The sequence below is a fragment of the Nerophis ophidion genome, linkage group LG05 (assembly GCF_033978795.1).
Source record: "Nerophis ophidion isolate RoL-2023_Sa linkage group LG05, RoL_Noph_v1.0, whole genome shotgun sequence".
Taxonomy (NCBI): domain Eukaryota; kingdom Metazoa; phylum Chordata; class Actinopteri; order Syngnathiformes; family Syngnathidae; genus Nerophis; species Nerophis ophidion.
The window spans coordinates 77,630,260-77,650,969 of NC_084615.1; the positions used below are offsets into that span (position 1 = coordinate 77,630,260).

Here is a 20,710-nt window from a genome sequence, read left to right on the forward strand (position 1 = left end):
GTGAATGAAGTGCACATTTGTAGTGGTTTCCCCATATTGCTACACAATAACTCAGATATGTAACACAAGTGAGCAGTAAAGAATATGAAGTGATTTTTGGTCCAGAACATGTTTTGCTGTACTCATTATTGACGTGTTTCTTGCTACTTTATGTTGTATATTTTTTACATGAGGTTTCCAGTTAATTTTATCATCTATTATTACACCCCAAAATTAATTTTTTTCCTCAGCTTTTCAATATCTACTCTGTCTATTTGTATTCATGTTTGACTTTCTCTTCTACCGTTACTGAATAGCATTATCTTAGTTTTACTGAAATTTAAAGAGTCTGTTTTTTTGTCAAACCATCTTTTATATTTGTTCATTATTTGTATTGTCTTCTGTGTGTTCTCTCCTGAACAAAATGCAGTTGTGTTAGGCTTTTCGCAGCAAATTATTTGTTTGCCCCATTTCGATCTTAAATAGAACTACAGTTTGATTGTATAAGTTGTGAATCAAAGGCTCCAAATGTCAAGAATTATTGGAAATTTAGGCTCTTTACCGAATTCGGTACTTTCATAGGCACAGACTTATTTCCGTCAGTACAAACATGTATCTATTCAGGTAAAATCACACCGTGCCATATTTTAAAACCTTTGTTGCTTGTGACGTTACGTCCGGTTGCAAACTTAACACCGGCTCAGACGGCTCATACACTTAGGGTTGGGGTTAGAGTTAAACCCTAACCCTAAAAAAATCACTCAGAGTGGACTCTAGGTGAGGTACCAATTTTCAATGCCAACCAAGCAACTGATACGCTCTAACGTTCCAAAATGCACTTGCTTGATGCTAATTTAGATTGGCTTTAGGATAGACATGCTACTGATTAACATTAGCAATTTTAAATGGCGATTTTAACACAAAATTTGCTAATGAAAACTACAACTGAAATGGTAAATGGGTGAAACTTGTATATCGCTTTTCTACCCCTTTTTAAGGAGCCCAAAGCGCTTTGACAGTATTTCCACATGAGATGCAAGTTACGATCAAACATCCATCTATCCATTTTCTACCGCTTATTCCCTTTCGGGGTCGCGGGGGGCGCTGGCGCCTATCTCAGCTACAATCGGGCGGAAGGCGGGGTACACCCTGGACAAGTCGCCACCTCATCACAGGGCCAACACAGATAGACAGACAACATTCACACTCACATTCACACACTAGGGACCATTTAGTGTTGCCAATCAACCTATCCCCAGGTGCATGTCTTTGGAGGTGGGAGGAAGCCGGAGTACCCGGAGGGAACCCACGCATTCACGGGGAGAACATGCAAACTCCACACAGAAAGATCCCGAGCCTGGATTTGAACCCAGGACTGCAGGAAAATTCGTATTGTGAGGCAGACGCACTAACCCCTCTTCCACCGTGAAGCCGTTACGATCAAACAGCCAGTGTGTATTAAGTACAAAACTTACAGTATAAAGACTTTGTAGGGCACAACATAAGAATAGACCGGTACATTCCACTTCATGGCAAAAACAGTAGCGTATATGGTGAATGGTTGTACTTGTATACCCCTTTTTTAAGAACCCAGAGCACTTTGACAGTATTTCCATATTCACCCATTCATATAGGCCACACATGGCAGCCTATACAAAATTGGCTACAATGGAATTGCATAGCTTGCACATTCTTGTTTATAATACTTGAAAATGAGACTCATAAAGTGTCAGAAAACAAGTGGACAGCACAGTTGTCATAATCAGCTCATTTCTAAATGTGAAATAAAAAACTAGATTTCCTAATTAAACAATTAACATTTATTAAGACACACAACACCAAAAATCGCTACCATTGAGTACCAGTACCAACTACCAGGTTTCGGGAATTGGAATGGTATCGGTTCAAAGGTGGGAGGTACACAACCCTAATGAAAATACCGTATTTCCTTGAATAGCCGCCGGGCAAAACCCGCTCCCCAAATTAATAAGCGCATGTTTACTTTTACCGCCGGGTCAAATTTGTGACGTCAAGAGTGACTCTTCCCCTGTCGTCATATCAAAACGGTGGAGAAGTTTTTTTTTCTTTTACTGTGTGTAAACCAGGGGTCTTGTTCCACATCCATACAGATCACACTAATGGTTGTGATATAAAACAACTTCAACACTCTTAATAATATGCGCCACACTCTGTGAACCCACACCAAACACATTTCTGGAGAACATATGCCCTGCAAGACACCACAAACGCAACACAACACCTACCCACAATGCAATGCATCCACGACTCCTGGCTACACCGTCCATACACCCGCTGGCACCAAACCCCGCCCCCCTCCGTGCGTTGGTTGAGGTGGGCATGGTTGGGGGCGCGTGTATAACAGCCAAGAGTCACGAATACACGGCATTATGGGTAAGCCCTATGCTGCGTTTTTAATGTGCCACGGAGCCAATGCTCTCCAGAAATGCACTTGGTGTGGGTTCACAGAGTGTGGCGCATATTAGTATGAGTTTTAAAGTTGTTTATATCACAAACATCAGTGTAAAAGGTATGGCTGTTGACCAAGTATGCATTGCAATCTCGTATAAGAAGCAGCGAAACGCCGGTGGGTGCGATGACATGCTGCAGAGCAGTGGTCCCCAACCACCGGGCCGCGGACGCAGAATACATTTTTTAGCATTTATTTTTTATTTATCACACTCAATTTTTTACTGCATGCCATTGGTAAGCGGCATTATGGGTAAGCCCTATGCTGCGTTTTTAATGTGCCACGGAGCCAATGCTCTCCAGAAATGCGCTTGGTGTGGGTTCACAGAGTGTGGCGCATATTAGTATGAGTTTTAAAGTTGTTTATATGACAAACATCAGTGTAAAAGGTATGGCTGTTGACCAAGTATGCATTGCAATCTCGTATAAGAAGCAGCGAAACGCCGGTGGGTGCGATGACATGCTGCAGAGCAGTGGTCCCCAACCACCGGGCCGCGGACGCAGAATAATTTTTTTATCTTTTTTTTTTTTATCACACTCAATTTATTACTGCATGCCATTGGTAAGCCCAGAGGTGAGAAGAGGTTTTAAAATGATTAGTGCCTGCTTACTTTTACCGCATGCTTTGAATAAGCGCAGGAGTGAGAAGAGGTTTTAAATTAATTAGCAATTCGGCGGCTATTCAAGGAAATACGGTATAAACAGTTGGCATCTAAATTGACTTGACAAACAACCACATTGCTTTTGTTCCAGTAGCTGCTTTGAGATGGACTTCTTCTTCTTCTCCTTTTTAAGATCAGGTGGGTGTGCCTAATGTTGTGGCCGATGACTAGAGCAGTGGTTCTTAACCAGGGTTCGATCGAACCCTAGGGGTTCTGTGAGTCGGCCTCAAGGGTTCGGTGGAGCCTCCACTTAAGCCACACCCGACTCATCATGTACATCAAAAGTTCTCCCTATCGGCATATTAGGGATACGGCAACAGGAGAAACCAAACTGATTTGCAGGTGTGTAATTTGTTACGAGTTCATGCACTGTGTTGGTTTTTTTCTTGGAACAAGGTGATGTTCATGCACGGTTGTGCACCAGTAAAAGATCATATAACTTGGTCTTGAATTTGAAAAATATTGTATTTTTCACTAAAGAAGGGTTTGGTGGATGTGCATATGAAACTGAAGGGGTTCAGTACCTCCAACAAGGTTAAGAACCACTGGACTAGAGTGAGTTCAACACGTAAAAAAAACAAGAAGCAGCCTCATTTCCACACACACACACACACACACACACACACACACACACACACACACACACACACACACACACACACACACACACATTCAGTTTAGTGATAAACAATTGCATTTGTGCACACGTATTCCCCCGCTCAGTTTCCTGTGTGATAAATATTTCCGGCGAGCTCATGACCTCATACAGGAAGTGGCCTGGGGGTCAGCACATGCTGCGCTGGCCGACGCCGAGAAAGCAGCAGAATCTCATTATTGTTAAAGGAGCTGCTCTGTACCTACAAAACCCAAAACCAGTGAAGTCGGCACGTTGTTTAAATCGAGAATAAAAAAAACAGAATACAATGATTTTGCAAATCCTTTTCAACCTACATTTAACTGAATAAACTGCAAAGACAAGATACTTAACGTTCGAACTGGAAAAGTTAATTTTTTGCAAATATTAGCTCATTTGTAATTTGTTTCAAAAAAGCTGGCACAAGTGGCAAAAAAACTGAGAAAGTTGAGGAATGCTCATCAAACACTTATTTGGAACATCCCACAGGTGAACAGGCTAATTGGGAACTGGTGGGTGGCATGATTGGGAATAAAAGCAGCTTCGAAGAAATCCTCAGTCATTCACAAACGAAGAAGGGGCGAGGGTCATCACTTTGTGAACAAATGCGTGAGCAAATTGTAAAACATTTCTCAACCAGCTATTGCAAGGAAATTGAGGGATTTTACCATCTACGGTCCGTAATATCATCAAAACGTTTACAGAATATGGAGAAATCACTGCACTTAAGCAGCAATTCTCCAAGACCTTCGATCCCTCAAGCGGTAATGCAAAAAAAAAAAAAAGTGACATCAGTGTGTAAACGATATCACCACATGTGCTAAGGAACACTTCAGAAAACCACCGACAGTAACTACAGTCCGTCGCTACATCTGTAAGTGCAAGTTAAATCTCTACTATGCAAAGCGAAATACATTTATCAACAACACCCAGAAATGCTTCGCTGGGCCTGAGATCATTTAAGATGGACTGATGCAGTGGAAAAGTTTTCTGTGGTCTGACCATAATTCAAATTGTTTTTGGAAACTGCGTGGACGTCGTGTCCTCCGGAACAAAGAGAAAAACAAACATCCGGACTGTTCTAGGCGCAAAGTTGAAAAGCATCTGTAATGGTATGGGGGTGTATTAGTGGCCAAGGCATGGGTAACTTACACATCTGTGAAGACACTATTAATGCTGAAAGGTACATACAGGTTTTGGAGAAACATATTTTGCCATCCAAGTAATGTTATATCATGGACGCCCCTGCTTATTTCAGCAAAACAATGCCAAGCCACGTGTTACAACAGCGTGGCTTCATAGTAAAAGAGTGCGGGTACAACTTAAGCTGTACATAAAACAAGAATGGGAAATAATTCCACCTGATAAGCTTCAAAAGTTGGTCTCCTCAGTTCCCAAACATTTACTGAGTGTTGTTAAAAGGAAAGGCCATGTAACACAGTGGTAAAAAATGCCCCTTTGCCAACTTTTTTGCAATGTGCTGCTGCCATTAAATCAGGGGTGTCAAACTCATTTTAGATGGGGGCCATGTGGAGATAAATCTACTCCCAAGTGAGCTGCACTGGTAAAATCACGGCACGATTACTTAAAAATAAAGACATCTTCACAATAAAAATAATACATTGTACCAATTAAATGTTGTTGGGTTTTGTTTACAATTACCTGCTGCAGTTAATAGTATGATATATTTATTTGTCATTATATATATTTTCTGAATAAATGACGTGATAATGTTCATCAGCCCACTCATTGGTGTTCATTTTCAATCTATCAAGATAAAAAAAATGATATCAAAATCAAATTACAGTATGTTATTTTTGGAGTTTAATAATTTTCGTTGACGGATGTACGAGCAACATGTGGTTTATTTTGTACATATGTGGCATCATCTACAAAGATACAAAGAATTGCTATTGCGACATCCAGTGGACACATTTAGAACAACAGTTTCTTTCATTTAAACATTTCAGGTTCATTCTTATGCTTAGCAAACTTATCCCGCGGGCCGGATAAAACCTGTTCACGGGCCTGATCAGGCCCTCGGGCCGTACGTTTGACACCACTGCATTAAATTCTAAGTTAATGATTATTTGCACAAAAAAAAGTAGTTTCTCAGTTCGAACATTTAATATCTTGTCTTTGCACTCTATTCAATTGAATATAAGTTAAAAAGCATTCGCAAATCACTGTATTCTGTTTTTATTTACAAATTAGAATAGAATAGAATAGACTTTATTGTCATTATATTCGCATATAACAAGATTAAAGACTCCAACTTAAGGTGCGGTTGTGAGAACAAATATGGGGTGAAATAAATAACACAAGAGGTAATAAAGGAAAAACTAACAATTGAAATAAACGGACTACTATCCAATAAAAGTAACAAGCAATCCTGTACAATATACAAAATACTACAGAAATACAAAATACTCCGAGTCCGAGTCCATGGTTCTCGCCCGGAAAAGGGTGGAATGCCATCTCCGGGTTGGGGAGGAGACCCTGCCCCAAGTGGAGGAGTTCAAGTACCTAGGAGTCTTGTTCACGAGTGAGGGAAGAGTGGATCGTGAGATCGACAGGCGGATCGGTGCGGCGTCTTCAGTAATGCGGACGTTGTACCGATCCGTTGTGGTGAAGAAGGAGCTGAGCCGGAAGGCGAAGCTCTCAATTTACCGATCGATCTACGTTCCCATCCTCACCTATTGGTCATGAGCTTTGGGTCATGACCGAAAGGATAAGATCACGGGTACAAGCGGCCAAAATGAGTTTCCAGGTCTCTCCCTTAGAGATAGGGTGAGAAGCTCTGCCATCCGGGAGGAACTCAAAGTAAAGCCGCTGCTCCTCCACATGGAGAGGAGCCAGATGAGGTGGTTCGGGCATCTGGTCAGGATGCCACCCGAACGCCTCCCTAGGGAGGTGTTTAGGGCACGTCCAACCGGTAGGAGGCCACGGGGAAGACCCAGGACACGTTGGGAAGACTATGTCTCCCGGCTGGCCTGGGAACGCCTCGGGATCCCCCGGGAAGAGCTAGACCAGGGGTGGGCATTACGTCGATCGCGATCAACTGGTCGATCTCGGAGGGTGTGTCAGTCGATCTCAAGCCAGGCATTAAAAAATAGACATAAAAATGAGCAATCATCAATCATACCAAGACTTCACTTTCGTCAGTTGTTTGACATTCTCGGCACCCAAGGATCTTGTGAGATGACGCTGGCTGCTGCCAGCTCATATTTAAGAAAACAATCACTAACAGGGCAGACGCAGAGAAACACATTTTATTTCTAGAGACTCCGTACCTACTGTCAAAACTCTAAAGACCGACTGCACACTTCCTGTCTTCACCATAAAAGACCTGTTTCATCCTGCCTGTGCTAACAAAATAAGAGTCTCAGAAAGCTAGCGTGCACAAGCTAGCAAGCTACGGAGTTTGATGCCAATGTATTTCTCCCCCGCCCTCAGCGACCGCTCCCTCTCCTCGCTCGCCCACACACTCACTGACGTCACTCACCTGCTGCCAGACATTAAAGGGCCACACACATATGCTACTCTCATAACAAAGTGTTTAAAAACCAGTATGCAAGTTGGACAAATGAGATGCCAAATCCAACCACTTTCATGTGGTATTGGACAGAAAGGAGGACTTTTTTTTTCCTCCATTTGAAAATGCGGACGTTATCAGCACCACTGTCTAATTCCAATCAATGCAAGTCATCAGAATCAGGTAATACACCAACTTATATTCTTGTCTTCATGAAAGAAAGGAATCTATGTGTGTTAAACATGCTTGTAGTATGATTAAACACCATTAACTTGTTAACAAAAATGTCTCTTTCATAAATAAATACATATAAATTATAAATAGGAATGAGGTAGATCTCCTCGACTTGGTCAATTGAAAAGTAGCTCGCCTGCAGAAAAAGTGTGGGCACCCCTGAGCTAGACGAAGTGGCTGGGGAGAGGGAAGTCTGGGTTTCCCTGCTTAGGCTGCTGCCCCCGCGACCCGACCTCGGATAAGCGGAAGAAGATGGATGGATGGATACAAAATACTGTACAATATACAGAACAAGACAAGAGTACCGAAGTAATAAATAACAATCAGTGTCGGACGTATTGCACTGGAAGGGTAGTATTGCACTGGAAGGGTATTAAGGCAGGATATTGTACAGAAGTGAATTATTATTATTATAAGTTAGAGTTCAACATGGTGACAGCTCTGGGAAAAACCACGTTTAACTCTAACTTATAATAATAATAATTCACTTCTGTACTTTAATTACTCAACGTGCCAACTTCCCTGGTTTTGGGTTTTGTACTTGGACTCGATCGGTCTGGACCTGTGGGTGACACTGCAGAAGATGTCAAACGAGTTCACTGTAAAGTGGATCTGCTGCCTTTCACTTCCTTCCTTTCTCTCCGTGGCCACTGCCCACACCCCTCCCTCTGTCTGCCTTTCACAGCAGGAGACATTTCCAAGGAGCCTTCCTGCCTGCCTGTGTCTTGGACCTGGTGGTTCCATGTCAAAGGTTGCGCAATTTTTACTTTGTCTTCTCCTTGCATAACAACTCTTCCACCGCTAAGAACAAATCCTCCCAGCTTGGAAGCATGTGTTGCAGCTGTTAATGTCCCACTTTATCTGGAAGTTCATGCCCGTTGGCAATCGCTTCAAAAACCAAATGACAATTAAAGCTGCAGGCAGCGATGGACGGGACTGCTTTGGCTGCTGCCCCCGCAACCTAAGCCCAGATAAGCGGTAGAAGATGGATGGATGGATTATTACACAGAGAAAAATTTGTATACACGTGTTATACATCAGTTTCATAGAAGTAACAGTTGTAAAGTGTCTTGGGCATTTTATAAGGACGCCCTGGTGCCGCCCTTTTGAGACTAATGCATGGTGGATGTAATGCAGTTGTTGTATTGAAGTGGGAATAGCAAACTTCCTGTTGATTTTAGTTGGGGGCGGTCAGTGTATGAAATATAGGTCTCAGTGAGACCTATATTGAGGTTTTTGCTTCATGTGTGTATGACAGTCCTACAGTTTTGTCTGAGCAGAAAGTCGCCATTTTGTGACAACAGCAGCAGCGCAATGGTTCTTTGCGAGCTCATAAAATCCAAACCGGGGTAGTAATTAAAACTCTTTATTTAACTTTTAATCAGAAGGGTTCAATTTCTCTTCTGTGCTTATTTGAAGCCAAAACGACAAATGGCCTCAGAGGAGATAATGTTTGAAAAAATGCGACATTTTTTAGCCAACTTTTGTATTGAAGTGGGGAATAGCAAACTTCCTGTTGATTTTAGTTGGGGGCGGTCGGTGTATGAAATATAGGTCTCAGTGAGACCTATATTGAGGTTTTTGTTTCATGTGTGTATGATAGTCCTACAGTTTTGTCTGAGCAGAAAATCGCCATTTTGTGACAACAGCAGCAGCGCAATGGTTCTTTGCGGGCTCATAAAATCCAAACCGGGGTCGTAATTAAAACTCTTTATTTAACTTTTAATCAGAAGGGTTCAATCCCTCTTCTGTGCTTTTTGAAGCCGAAACGACAAACGGCCTAAGAGGAGATAATGTTTGAAAAAATGCGACATTTTTAAGCCAACTTTTGTATTGAAGTGGGGAATAGCAAACTTCCTGTTGATTTTAGTTGGGGGCGGTCGGTGTATGAAATATAGGTCTCAGTGAGACCTATATTGAGGTTTTTGTTTCATGTGTGTATGATAGTCCTACAGTTTTGTCTGAGCAGAAAATCGCCATTTTGTGACAACAGCAGCAGCGCAATGGTTCTTTGCGGGCTCATAAAATCCAAACCGGGGTCGTAATTAAAACTCTTTATTTAACTTTTAATCAGAAGGGTTCAATCCCTCCTCTGTGCTTATTTGAAGCCGAAACGACAAACGGCCTCAGAGGAGATAATGTTTGAAAAAATGCGACATTTTTAAGCCAACTTTTGTATTGAAGTAGGAATAGCAAACTTCCTGTTGATTTTAGTTGGGGGGATCTCAGTGTATGAAATATAGGTCTAACTGAGACCTACATAGTGTTTCATTTTTGTACGACATCCCTACTGGAAGTTACAGACAGTTTTGTCTGTGTTTTCTTCCTAGGGGGCGCTAGAGCGCAATTTTGAGTTTTGGGGTTTGTTTTTTTTGAGTAGATCGCAATTTTCGCCAGTCCTGATGCGTGTGTCAAATTTTGGTGAAGCATGTTAAGGGGGTCAAAATACAGCTCAAAGAGGCGGCCGTATAATAATAAAGAATAATAATAATAAAACCTTAGAAATTCAATAGGGTCCTCTGTCCCAAAGGGACATCGGTGCCTAACAACAATAGCTGGAAGATCATCCGGATTACGGAAACAGGAATCATTGCGTACAAATTGAAAATATTTGCGGCTTTGTACAGGGAAAAGCATGGCCAGTAAAAAAAAATAAAAGCTGCATAAAAGATTAAGCTGTCGGCAGACTCTCATCATGCTGTCATGTTCGACAAACCGCACAAATGTCTGACCCCGGCGTTGCCTTTTCCGCCACATTGTCCGCCCGTCTGGAAAGCAGACGAGCTCATTTGAGAGCAGCCACAAGCGTCAACAAGCTGACGACAACAATGTGCTGAAGAGGCCCGGCGAAGGATTGTTTTGAGTCTTCAAGGCTCTTGAGTTCAGGCAATGGAATAACCAATAAACATATGTAGGTCACCAGACGCACACCTATGTCTTAAACACAACCCTGACCCTCTTAATGGACCACATGTGCTTTACACATAAAATCCTCTATTTCAGTCCGTCTATCTGCGAGGTCACGATCTGTGTTTTTAAGCCTCAACCACAATCCACTGTTGACCTTTTAACATATTAGTATGTGCTGCCGGTCTGGATGACCCCGTACTGCAGGCGTGTCCAAAGTGCGGCTTATTTGTTAATGGCCCCTGGCCCATTCTAAAAAATACTATAATAAAAATTTAAAACATAAAAGAGTGTAATAAAAGAGTAAACAGTGGCTAAAGACGCCGAGATCATTATCCATGCGTTTGTTACGTCTCGCCTCGATTACTGTAACGTATTATTTTCGGGTCTCCCCATGTCTAGCATTAAAAGATTACAGTTGGTACAAAATGCGGCTGCTAGACTTTTGACAAGAACAAGAAAGTTTGATCATATTACGCCTGTACTGTATATACCTTTATATACATATATACATACATATATACCTATACTGTATATACCTTTATATACATATATACATACATATATACCTATACTGTATATACCTTTATATACATATATACATACATATATACCTATACTGTATATACCTTTATATACATATATACATACATATATACCTATACTGTATATACCTTTATATACATACATATATACCTATACTGTATATACCTTTATATACATATATACATACATATATACCTATACTGGCTCACCTGCACTGGCTTCCTGTGCACTTAAGATGTGACTAAGGTTTTACTACTTACGTATAAAATACTACACGGTCTAGCTCCATCCTATCTTGCAGATTGTATTGTACCATATGTCCCGGCAAGAAATCTGCGTTCAAAGGACTCCGGCTTATTAGTGATTCCCAAAGCCCAAAAAAAGTCTGCGGGCTATAGAGCGTTTTAATTTCGGGCTCCAGTACTCTGGAATGCCCTCCCGGTAACAGTTCGAGATGCTACCTCAGTTAGAAGCATTTAAGTCTCACCTTAAAACTCATTTGTATACTCTAGCCTTTAAATAGACTCCCTTTTTAGACCAGTTGATCTGCCGTTTCTTTTCTTTTTCTTCTATGTCCCACTCTCCTTTGTGGAGGGGGTCCGGTCCGATCCGGTGGCCATGTACTGCTTGCCTGTGTATCGGCTGGGGACATCTCTGCGCTGCTGATCTGCCTCCGCTTGGGATGGTTTCCTGCTGGCTCCGCTGTGAACGGGACTCTCGCTGTTGTGTTGGATCCGCTTTGGACTGGACTCTCGCGACTTTGTTGGATCCATTATGGATTGAACTTTCACAGTATCATGTTAGACCCGCTCGACATCCATTGCTTTCCTCCTCTCCAAGGTTCTCATAGTCATCATTGTCACCGACGTCCCACTGGGTGTGAGTTTTCCTTGCCCTTATGTGGGCCTACCGAGGATGTCGTGGTGGTTTGTGCAGCCCTTTGAGACACTAGTGATTTAGGGCTATATAAGTAAACATTGATTGATTGATTGATATAACAAGAAAATGTTGGCACTAATAACACAAAGCTGCCATGTGGACTGTTACTGACCTGCTGAATGCTCCAATTACTTCACTGGAAATTTAGGGGTGTAAAGGTACGTGTATATGTATTGAACCGTTTCGGTACGGGGGTTTCGGTTCGGTTCGGTATTGAGGTGCACCAAACGACACGGACATATTAAGTAGCGCACCGCACGTTTTGTAAACAATGCACACCGAGGCACCATGTATTGATTTACGTGGACCCCGAATTAAACAAGTTCCATCCATCCATTCATCGTCTTCCGCTAATCCGAGGACGGGTCGCGGGGGCAGCAGCCTAATCAGGGAAGCCCAGACTTCCCTCTCCCAACGTGTCCTGGGTCTTCCCCGTGGCCTTCTACCAGTTGGACGTGCCCGAACGCCTCCCTACTTGCGGTCCGCCACTTTAAATGTGCTTTTTTAAACGTGCTAAATATTGCCTGGAAGATTAGTATCACCATATATTCCCTACTCATGTAACAGAGAAGGGAGTTCCTCAAACACGCAAGACTGCACATAAGCACGTAAGGCAGCGCTGTCACAACAGTGTGGTAGCCACATCCATCCCAGGGCAGCTGTGGCTACAAATGTAGCTTACCACCACCCACGTGAGAATGTGAATTAATAATGGGTTCTCAGTTCTCACTGTATCACACTTTGAGTGTCTGGAAACGTGCTTTATAAAATCTAATGCAGGGCTGTCAAACTCATTTTAGCTCAGTGGCCGCATGGAAGAAAATCTATTCCCCCGCGGGCCTGACTGGTAAAATCATGGCATGATAACTTAAAAATACAAAAACTGTTTCCGTATGAGTCGGGAAATTGTGTTAGATGTAAATATAAACAGAATACAATGATTTGCAAATCCTTTTCAACCCATATTCAGTTGAATATGCTACAAAGACTAAATATTTGATGTTCCAACTCATACATTTATTTATTTTTTGCTAATAAAAATTAACTTAAAATTTGAAGGCCGCAACAGGTGCCAAAGTAGTTGGGAAAGGGCATGTTCACCACTGTGTTACATCACCTTTTCTTTTAACAACACTCAATAAATATTTGGGAACTGAGGAAACTAATTGTTGAAGCTTTGAAAGTGGAATTCTTTCCCATTCTTGTTTTATGTAGAGCTTCAGTCCTTCAACAGTCCGTCTCTGAACCTTTCGATGATATTATGGAGCGTAGATGTTGAAATCCCTCAATTTCTTGCAACTGCACTTTGAGAAACGTTGTTCTTAAACTGTTTGACTATTTGCTCACGCAGTTGTGGACAAAGGGGTGTACCTCGCCCCATCCTTTCTTGTGAAAGACTGAGCATTTTTTGGGAAGCTGTTTTTATACCCAATCATGGCACCCACCTGTTTTCAATTAGCCTGCACACCTGTGGGATGTTCCAAATAAGTGTTTGATGAGCATTCCTCACCTTTATCAGTATTTATTGCCACATTTCCCAACTTTCACAAACAAGGTTGGGGCGAGGGTCACCAATTTGTGAACAAATGCGTGAGCAAATTGTCCAACAGTCTAAGAAAAACTTTTCTCAACAAGCTATTGCAAGGAATTTAGGGATTTCCCCATCTATTTTCCGTAATATCATCAAAAGGTTCAGAGAATCAGGAGAAATCACAACACGTGACTTTGAATACCCGTTACCTTCTAACCCGCGGGCAGCGATGCATCCAAAAGCAACAACAGTGTGTAAAGGATATCACCACATGGGCTCAGGAACACTTACAACAACTGTCTGTAACTACAGTTTGTCACTACATCTGTAAGTGCAAGTTAAAACTCTACTATGCAAAGCTAAAGCCATTTATCAACAACACCCAGAAACGTGTTGTGCATTATGAAGCTTAAAATACGACAATGAGGCCTCGTACTGTTGAACAACTTAAGCTGTACATCAAGCAAGAATGGGAAAGAGTTCTACCTAACCCAAAAATTGGTCTCCTCAGTTCTCAAACGTTAACTGAGTGTTGTAAAAAGGAAAGGCCATGTAACACAGTGGTAAAAATGCCCCAGTGCCAACTTTTTTGCAATGTGTCACTGACATTAAATTCTAAGTTAATGATTATTTGCAAAAAAAATTGTGTTTCTCAGTCCAAACATTAAATATATTTCCTTTGCAGTCTATTCAATTGAATATAAGTAGATAAAATCTTTGTATTCTGTTTTTATTTACAAAGTACACAACGAGCCAACTTCACAATTTCAAAAGGGTTAAAAACAATAAAAATCAGTTCCCAGTGGCTTGTTTTATTTTTCGAAGTTTTTTTCAAAATTTTACACCTCCCGGAATATCCCTAAAAAAAGCTTTAAAGTTCTTGATTTTCGCTATTTGCGATGCGACTGTTCATTTCCCTGTGACGTCATACAGTGCTGCCAATAGCTCGGTTTCAGACTCGGATTTCAGCGGCTTAAGCGATTCAACAGATTATGCATGTATTGAAACAGATGGTCGGAGTATGGAGGCAGATAGCGAAAACGAAATTGAAGAAGAAACTGAAGCTATTGAGCGAATAGCTATTGATGCTATTCGGCCATAGCGTAGGTGTACCTAATGAAGTGGCCCATAGCATGGCTGCCTTATTAGCATCGCCGGTAAAATGTGCGGACCAAACGATCAGGACTTTCGCATCTTGTGACACTGGAGCAACATAAATCTGTCAATTGGTAAGTGTTTGTTTTGCATTAAATGTGGGTATCTAGTTTCAAATGTACATACAGCTAGCGTAAATCGCATGTTAGCATCGATTAGCGTAGCATGTTAGCATCGATTAGCTGGCAGTCATGCTGCAACCAAATATATCTGATTAGCACATAAGTCAACAACATCAACAAAACTCACCTTTGTGATTTCGTTGACTTAATGGTTGCAAATGCATCTGCAGGTTATCCATACATCTCTGTGCCATGTCTGTCTTAGCATCGCCGGTCAAATGTGGAGACACTCTGGTACATTCAATGGGGGTCTGGCGGCAGATTTCTTGCCAGTGGTGCAACTTGAATCCCTCGCTGTTAGTGTTGTTACACCCTCCGACAACACACCCACGAGGCATGATGTCTCCAAGGTTCCAAAAAATAGTCGTAAAAACGGAAAATAATTTGTAATGTGAAAATGAAAATGGCGGGTGTGTTACCTCGGTGACGTCACATTCTGATGTCATTGCTAAAAGACCGATAAACAGAAAGGCGTTTAATTCGCCAAAATGCACCCATTTAGAGTTCGGAAATCGGTTAAATAAATACATGGTCTTTTTTCTGCAACATCAAGGTATATATTGACGCTTGCATAGGTTTGGTGATAATGTTCCCCTTTAAAGTGGTCACTGATAGGCTAACAGTGGCAGCTCTTTCCAGGCACTCACACAGGCTAAAAATGCTAAAACACTATCTGTTACTTTGGCATTCAAGCGCCATTTCAGCGGCGTTAAGACTTGTGTAAACAATGTGGCGTAACGGTGGGTCACTTCTTTTTTTACATGAGATGTTGCAAAATGTCTGTGGACTGCACATCCAAACAGATTGGTAGCAGTCTTTTACTTGAAATACAATACAGAAAGTGTTCCATTTGAGAAGCGCGAGTTGAAGAAGTATTTCCAATAAATCCGTGGTTACTATACTGTAAGTCCGTAAGAAAGTTGATCAGTGCCTTTCAAATTTGTGAGACTATTCATTCCACTAATGTCATCTCATGGGCGGACAGAGTTCAGTGAGACAGTCGTTCGGCGAACAGAGCCCAGTCCTTGCAGGATACACTGCAAAAATTCAGTGTTCATAAACAAGAATAAAAAATACAAAAATGAGGGGTATTTTATTTGAACTAAGCAAAATTATCCGCCAATAGAACAAGAAAATTTGGCTCGTCAAGAATTTCCAAAACAAGTAAAATTAGCTAACCTCAATAAACCCCAAAATACCTTAAAATAAGTACATTCTCACTAATAATGTCATGTTCTGTAGTCACGTTTTGTTTAGTTATGTTCTGTTGGTTTAAAACTCTTTTTAGTTCCTGTTTACGCTCCATTGTTTTGTCACCATGACGACCGATTAGTTCACCTGTATTCATTTGGACTCACGCACCTGATTTGTTTAGGACTCACGCACCGGTGTTAATCATGTCACAATTATTAAGGCTTGTAGTTGCCAGGCAGTCGGGCTGGCGTCATTGTTGTTGCTCCATGCTCTGTTCACTCTGGTTATGTATCGCTCTGTTCATTTCCTTCCAAGTAAGTTTTGTTTATTCATGTCCCTTTTAGCCAGTCTTTTGTTTCATATCCGTAGTTTTGCCTTTGTGGTTGTTTTTGTTTTTTAGCCAAGTTTGTTCTCCGCCTTGTGCGCGCCTTTAGTTTGCACTTTTTTTTTTTATGGATAAATTAAATTATGACTTTACCTTCACGCCATGTCCCGTCACCTTCCTTTGCATTCCGGGAAAACAAACCACACCATAGTCCACGTTTTGACAAATAACTGTACTACTATATGAGTAAGTATTTTCTATTGTTTCATTGAAAATAAAACAGCAAAGTCCATTTGGCTGTCATCTGTTTTAATATGAGACATAATTGTGTCGAAGTCATGAATTTTTTTTTTCATGCTTGAAATAAGAAATTATTACTTCAAAAAAATAGTTTTATACTTGTGAGTGTTGATGACACAGCTTATATCAAAAAGTTCTATTTTGGTTTCATCTGACCACATGACATTCTCCCAATCCTCTGCTGTATCATCCATGTATCCATTTTGGTATCAACTCAACTGGTCATGTTTGGAGGAAGAAGAATACTGAGTTGCATCCCAAGAACACCATACCTACTGTGAAGCATGGGGGTGGAAACATCATGCTTTGGGGCTGTTTTTCTGCTAAGGGGACAGGACGATTGATCCGTGTTAAAGGGGAACATTATCAGCAGACCTATGTAAGCGTCAATATATACCTTGATGGTGCAGAAAAAAAGACCATATATTTTTTTAACCGATTTCCGAACTCTAAATGGGTGAATTTTGGCGAATTAAACGCCTTTCTGTTTATCGCGCTGGAAGCGATGACGTCAGAATGGGACGTCGCCGAGGTAACACACCCACCATTTTCATTTTCAACACATTACAAACACCGGGTCTCAGCTCTGTTATTTTCTACTTTTTTGACTATTTTTTGGAACCTTGGAGACATCATGCCTCGTCGGTGTGTTGTCGGAGGGTGTAACAACACTAACAGGGAGGGATTCAAGTTGCACCACTGGCCCCAAGATGCCAAAGTGTCTGCCACCAGACCCCCATTGAATGTACCAGAGTGTCTCCACATTTGACCGGCGATGCTAAGACAGACATGGCACAGAGATGTATGGATAACCTGCAGATGCATTTGCAACGATAGTCAACGAAATCACAAAGGTGAGTTTTGTTGATTTTGACTGCCAGCTAATCGATGCTAACATGCTACGCTAATGGATGCTAACATGCTATTTACTGGCGGTGCTAAAGCAGACATGGCACAGAGATGTATGGATAACCTGCAGATGCATTTGCAACTATATTACGTTTCCTTCCACCCACATTTAATGCGAAACAAACACTTACCAATCGACGGATTTAAGTTGCTCCAGTGTCAAAAGATGCGAAAGTCCTGACCGTTTGGTCCGCACATTTTACCGGCGATGCTAACGCAGCTATTCGGCCATGCTATGGCTATGAATAGCGTCAATAGCTATTCGCTCAATAGCTTCAGTTTCTTCTTCAATACTTTCTTACTCCAACCATCTGTTTCAATACATGCGTAATCTGTTGAATCGCTTAAGTCGCTGAAATCCGAGTTTGAATCCGAGCTAATGTCGCTATATCTTGCTGTGGTATTCCCATTGTTTGTTTACATTGGCAGCACTGTGTGACGTCACAGGGAAATGGCCAGTGTCTTCGCAGAGAGCCGAAAATAAGGCACTTTAAAGCTTTATTTAGGGATATTCCGAGACCGGGAAAATTTTGAAAAAACTTCAAAAACTACAACAAGCCACTGGGAACTGATTTTTATTGTTTTTAACCCTTTTGAAATTGTGATAATGTTCCCCTTTAAGGAAAGAATGAATGGGGCCATGTATCGTGAGATTTGGAGCCAAAACCTCCTTCCATCAGTGAGAGCTTTGAATGGTTGACCAAATACTTATTTTCCACCATCATTTACAAATAAAGTCTTTAAAATTCCTACAATGTGAATTCCTGGATGTTTTGTTCACATTCTGTCTCTCACAGTTGAAGTGTACCTATGATGAAAATTACAGACCTCTGTCATCATTTTAAGTGGGAGAACTTGCACCATCGCTGGCTGACTAAATACTTTTTTGCCCCACTGTACTTTATACTTTCCAAGTCCAAGTCCATGGTTCTCGCCCGGAAAAGGGTGGAGTGCCATGTCCAGGTTGTGGGGGAGATCTTGCCCCAAGTGGAGGAGTTCAAGTATACCTCAGAGTTTTGTTCCCGAGTGAGGGAAGAGTGCATGGTATGGTGAGATCGACAGGCGGATCGTGTATCGATATAACATATATCGCTGCGGTAGAAACACAAGTTTACTGTTCCAAGCCGTACCGTTTTAAATTGAACGACACGATTTGGCGGAAGCGTCTAACCCTCTAGTCTCCTTGGACGTATCCTCGCTCATCCATGCGGACTGGACACTGGCCGAGAGTGGAGTCGGCTGTCTTGGTTGCTTTGTTGGGTCTGCTCCTGTCTCTGGCCATGTTCCCTCCACCCCAGCAGACGATGGCGTGGAACACCGCAGAGGCCACCACAGTGGATATGTTTCTTTTACTTTTTATTCATAGCTGTATGTAGAAGTGTCTGCTTGTATCTGCTGCTTTAATGTCTTTAATGTCCTATGTGTTCTTTGATGTTTGATGTTTCCCTCTTACACACATGTAAGAGGGATGTGTACTATAGCTATGAGTTGTTGTTTTTTTCCCTTGGCCTCAGTCTGCACCCCCTCTCCAGGGCCCAGGCTAAGACCGATTTTTTTAATTTTGTTTTAATCTTCTATTTTTTTCTCCCCCCCTTGTTTACCTGTATCTCATCTTTTTTTGTAAGGGGCGCTGGAAGCCGGCAGACCCGTCAGCGATCCTGTTCTGTCTCCCTTTAATGTTTGTCTGATCTTGAATGGGATTGTGCTGAAAATTGTAATTTTCCTGAAGGAACTCTCCTGACGGAATAAATAAAGTACTATCTAATCTAATCTAATCCAACCCAGTGTGTGCTGTCGTGAATGAGTTGAAGTACCAGTGAGCTCCTGGGCTGCATGAGCAGCTCCGTGGAGCTGTGCCCAATTCCGTTAGGGATGCCGGCCGTCCGGTACATGGCGCCGACTGAGCGTCTCCTCCTAGCATCCTTGGCCGCCTTCATCAGCTCCACCGTAACTCCGAGTTCAGCAAAGTTCTGCACCCCTTCACTGGCCGGAGAATCCTCCTCCCACAGCCGAAAATGGCGATTATGGCTCACCGCTAGAGAGAGAACGACATACAAGACAGCAGTGAGATTCTCCCCCGTTGGAACGCTTCCCAGTGTCAGAGAAGGACCACAGAGCCTCTGCCAGACGCTGAGATCATTTCCATCGCGCTGGAGTTTGTAAGTATTTCGATGGCTGCCTCCAACTTCCTGCATTTAAACAGATCATTCTCAGAAATGCACTGCTCCTGTATAATTGAATATTTTCTCCATCCTGTTCGGATAAAAACCAAATGGCTTTACTGCAACTATTCCAAAACCCTCGTTTTTTAAACAGTAAACCCTCAATGCCTCTTTTTGGGGGGAATTTTGCATATCATTTACTATACCAGGGCTCAGCAACCCAAAACGCTGAACGAGCCACATTGGACCGAGATTACAAAAAAACCAATAAGTGTTATAATGAAGGCAACACATGACGTAAGTGTCTATATTAGCTATTATAGCCTACTATCAAAATGACTATGTGTCGCAGGCTGAAGAAAATCTTCATTGATAGAAATGTTGAAATGTTATATATTTATTCTACACATTTTTACAACATTAGGAAGAGCTGGACGAAGTGGCTGGGGAGAGGGAAGTCTGGGTTTCCCTGCTTAGGCTGTTGCCCCCGTGACCTGACCTCGGATAAACGGAAGAAGATGGATGGATGGATGGATAGAAACCATTAGTAAATCAGATGCTACTCAAAAGGTGAAATAACTCCTGGAAATTACTGTCTTTTAATGGCCAAAGGTAAAGGTGTGTGTATCCAAGTTAAAGGAATCGGCAGGCTGTCTTCTTTTAATAAATTTAGTACAATCTTTGGCAAGCTAGGTAATGTTTGCTGTGGTCTGGAACAACATGGCACACAAACAACTACATTTAAACCAGTGTGGGTGGCACTGGGAGCAGGTGGGTAAAGTGTCTTGCCCAAGGACACAACGGCAGTGACTAGGAGGGCGGAAGCGGGAATCGAACCTGCAACCCTCAAGTTGCTGGCACGGTCACTCTACCAACCGAGCTATGCCGTAAAGGTAAGACCATAATAACGTTTTTTTCTTTACTAAATGTGCTTTTCATGATGGTATCCTTACATTTATCCATCCATCCATTTCCTACCGCTTATTCCCTTTCGGGGTCGCGGGGGGCGCTGGCGCCTATCTCAGCTACAATCGGGCGGAAGGCGGCGTACACCCTGGACAAGTCGCCACCTCATCACAGGGCCAACAC

General features: G+C 42.0%; 1 protein-coding gene across 3 annotated transcripts in view; it reads right to left on the reverse strand.

The window, feature by feature from the left end:
• spon2a (spondin 2a, extracellular matrix protein) overlaps positions 1–20,710 on the reverse strand; it is a 91,612-nt gene that overhangs the window by 12,676 nt on the left and 58,226 nt on the right. For all 3 annotated transcript variants that reach the window (XM_061902068.1, XM_061902071.1, XM_061902069.1), the window contains one exon: positions 19,274–19,494. In XM_061902068.1, coding sequence (XP_061758052.1) covers positions 19,274–19,494 — 221 coding nt within the window. The remainder of the gene's footprint in view (positions 1–19,273; positions 19,495–20,710) is intronic.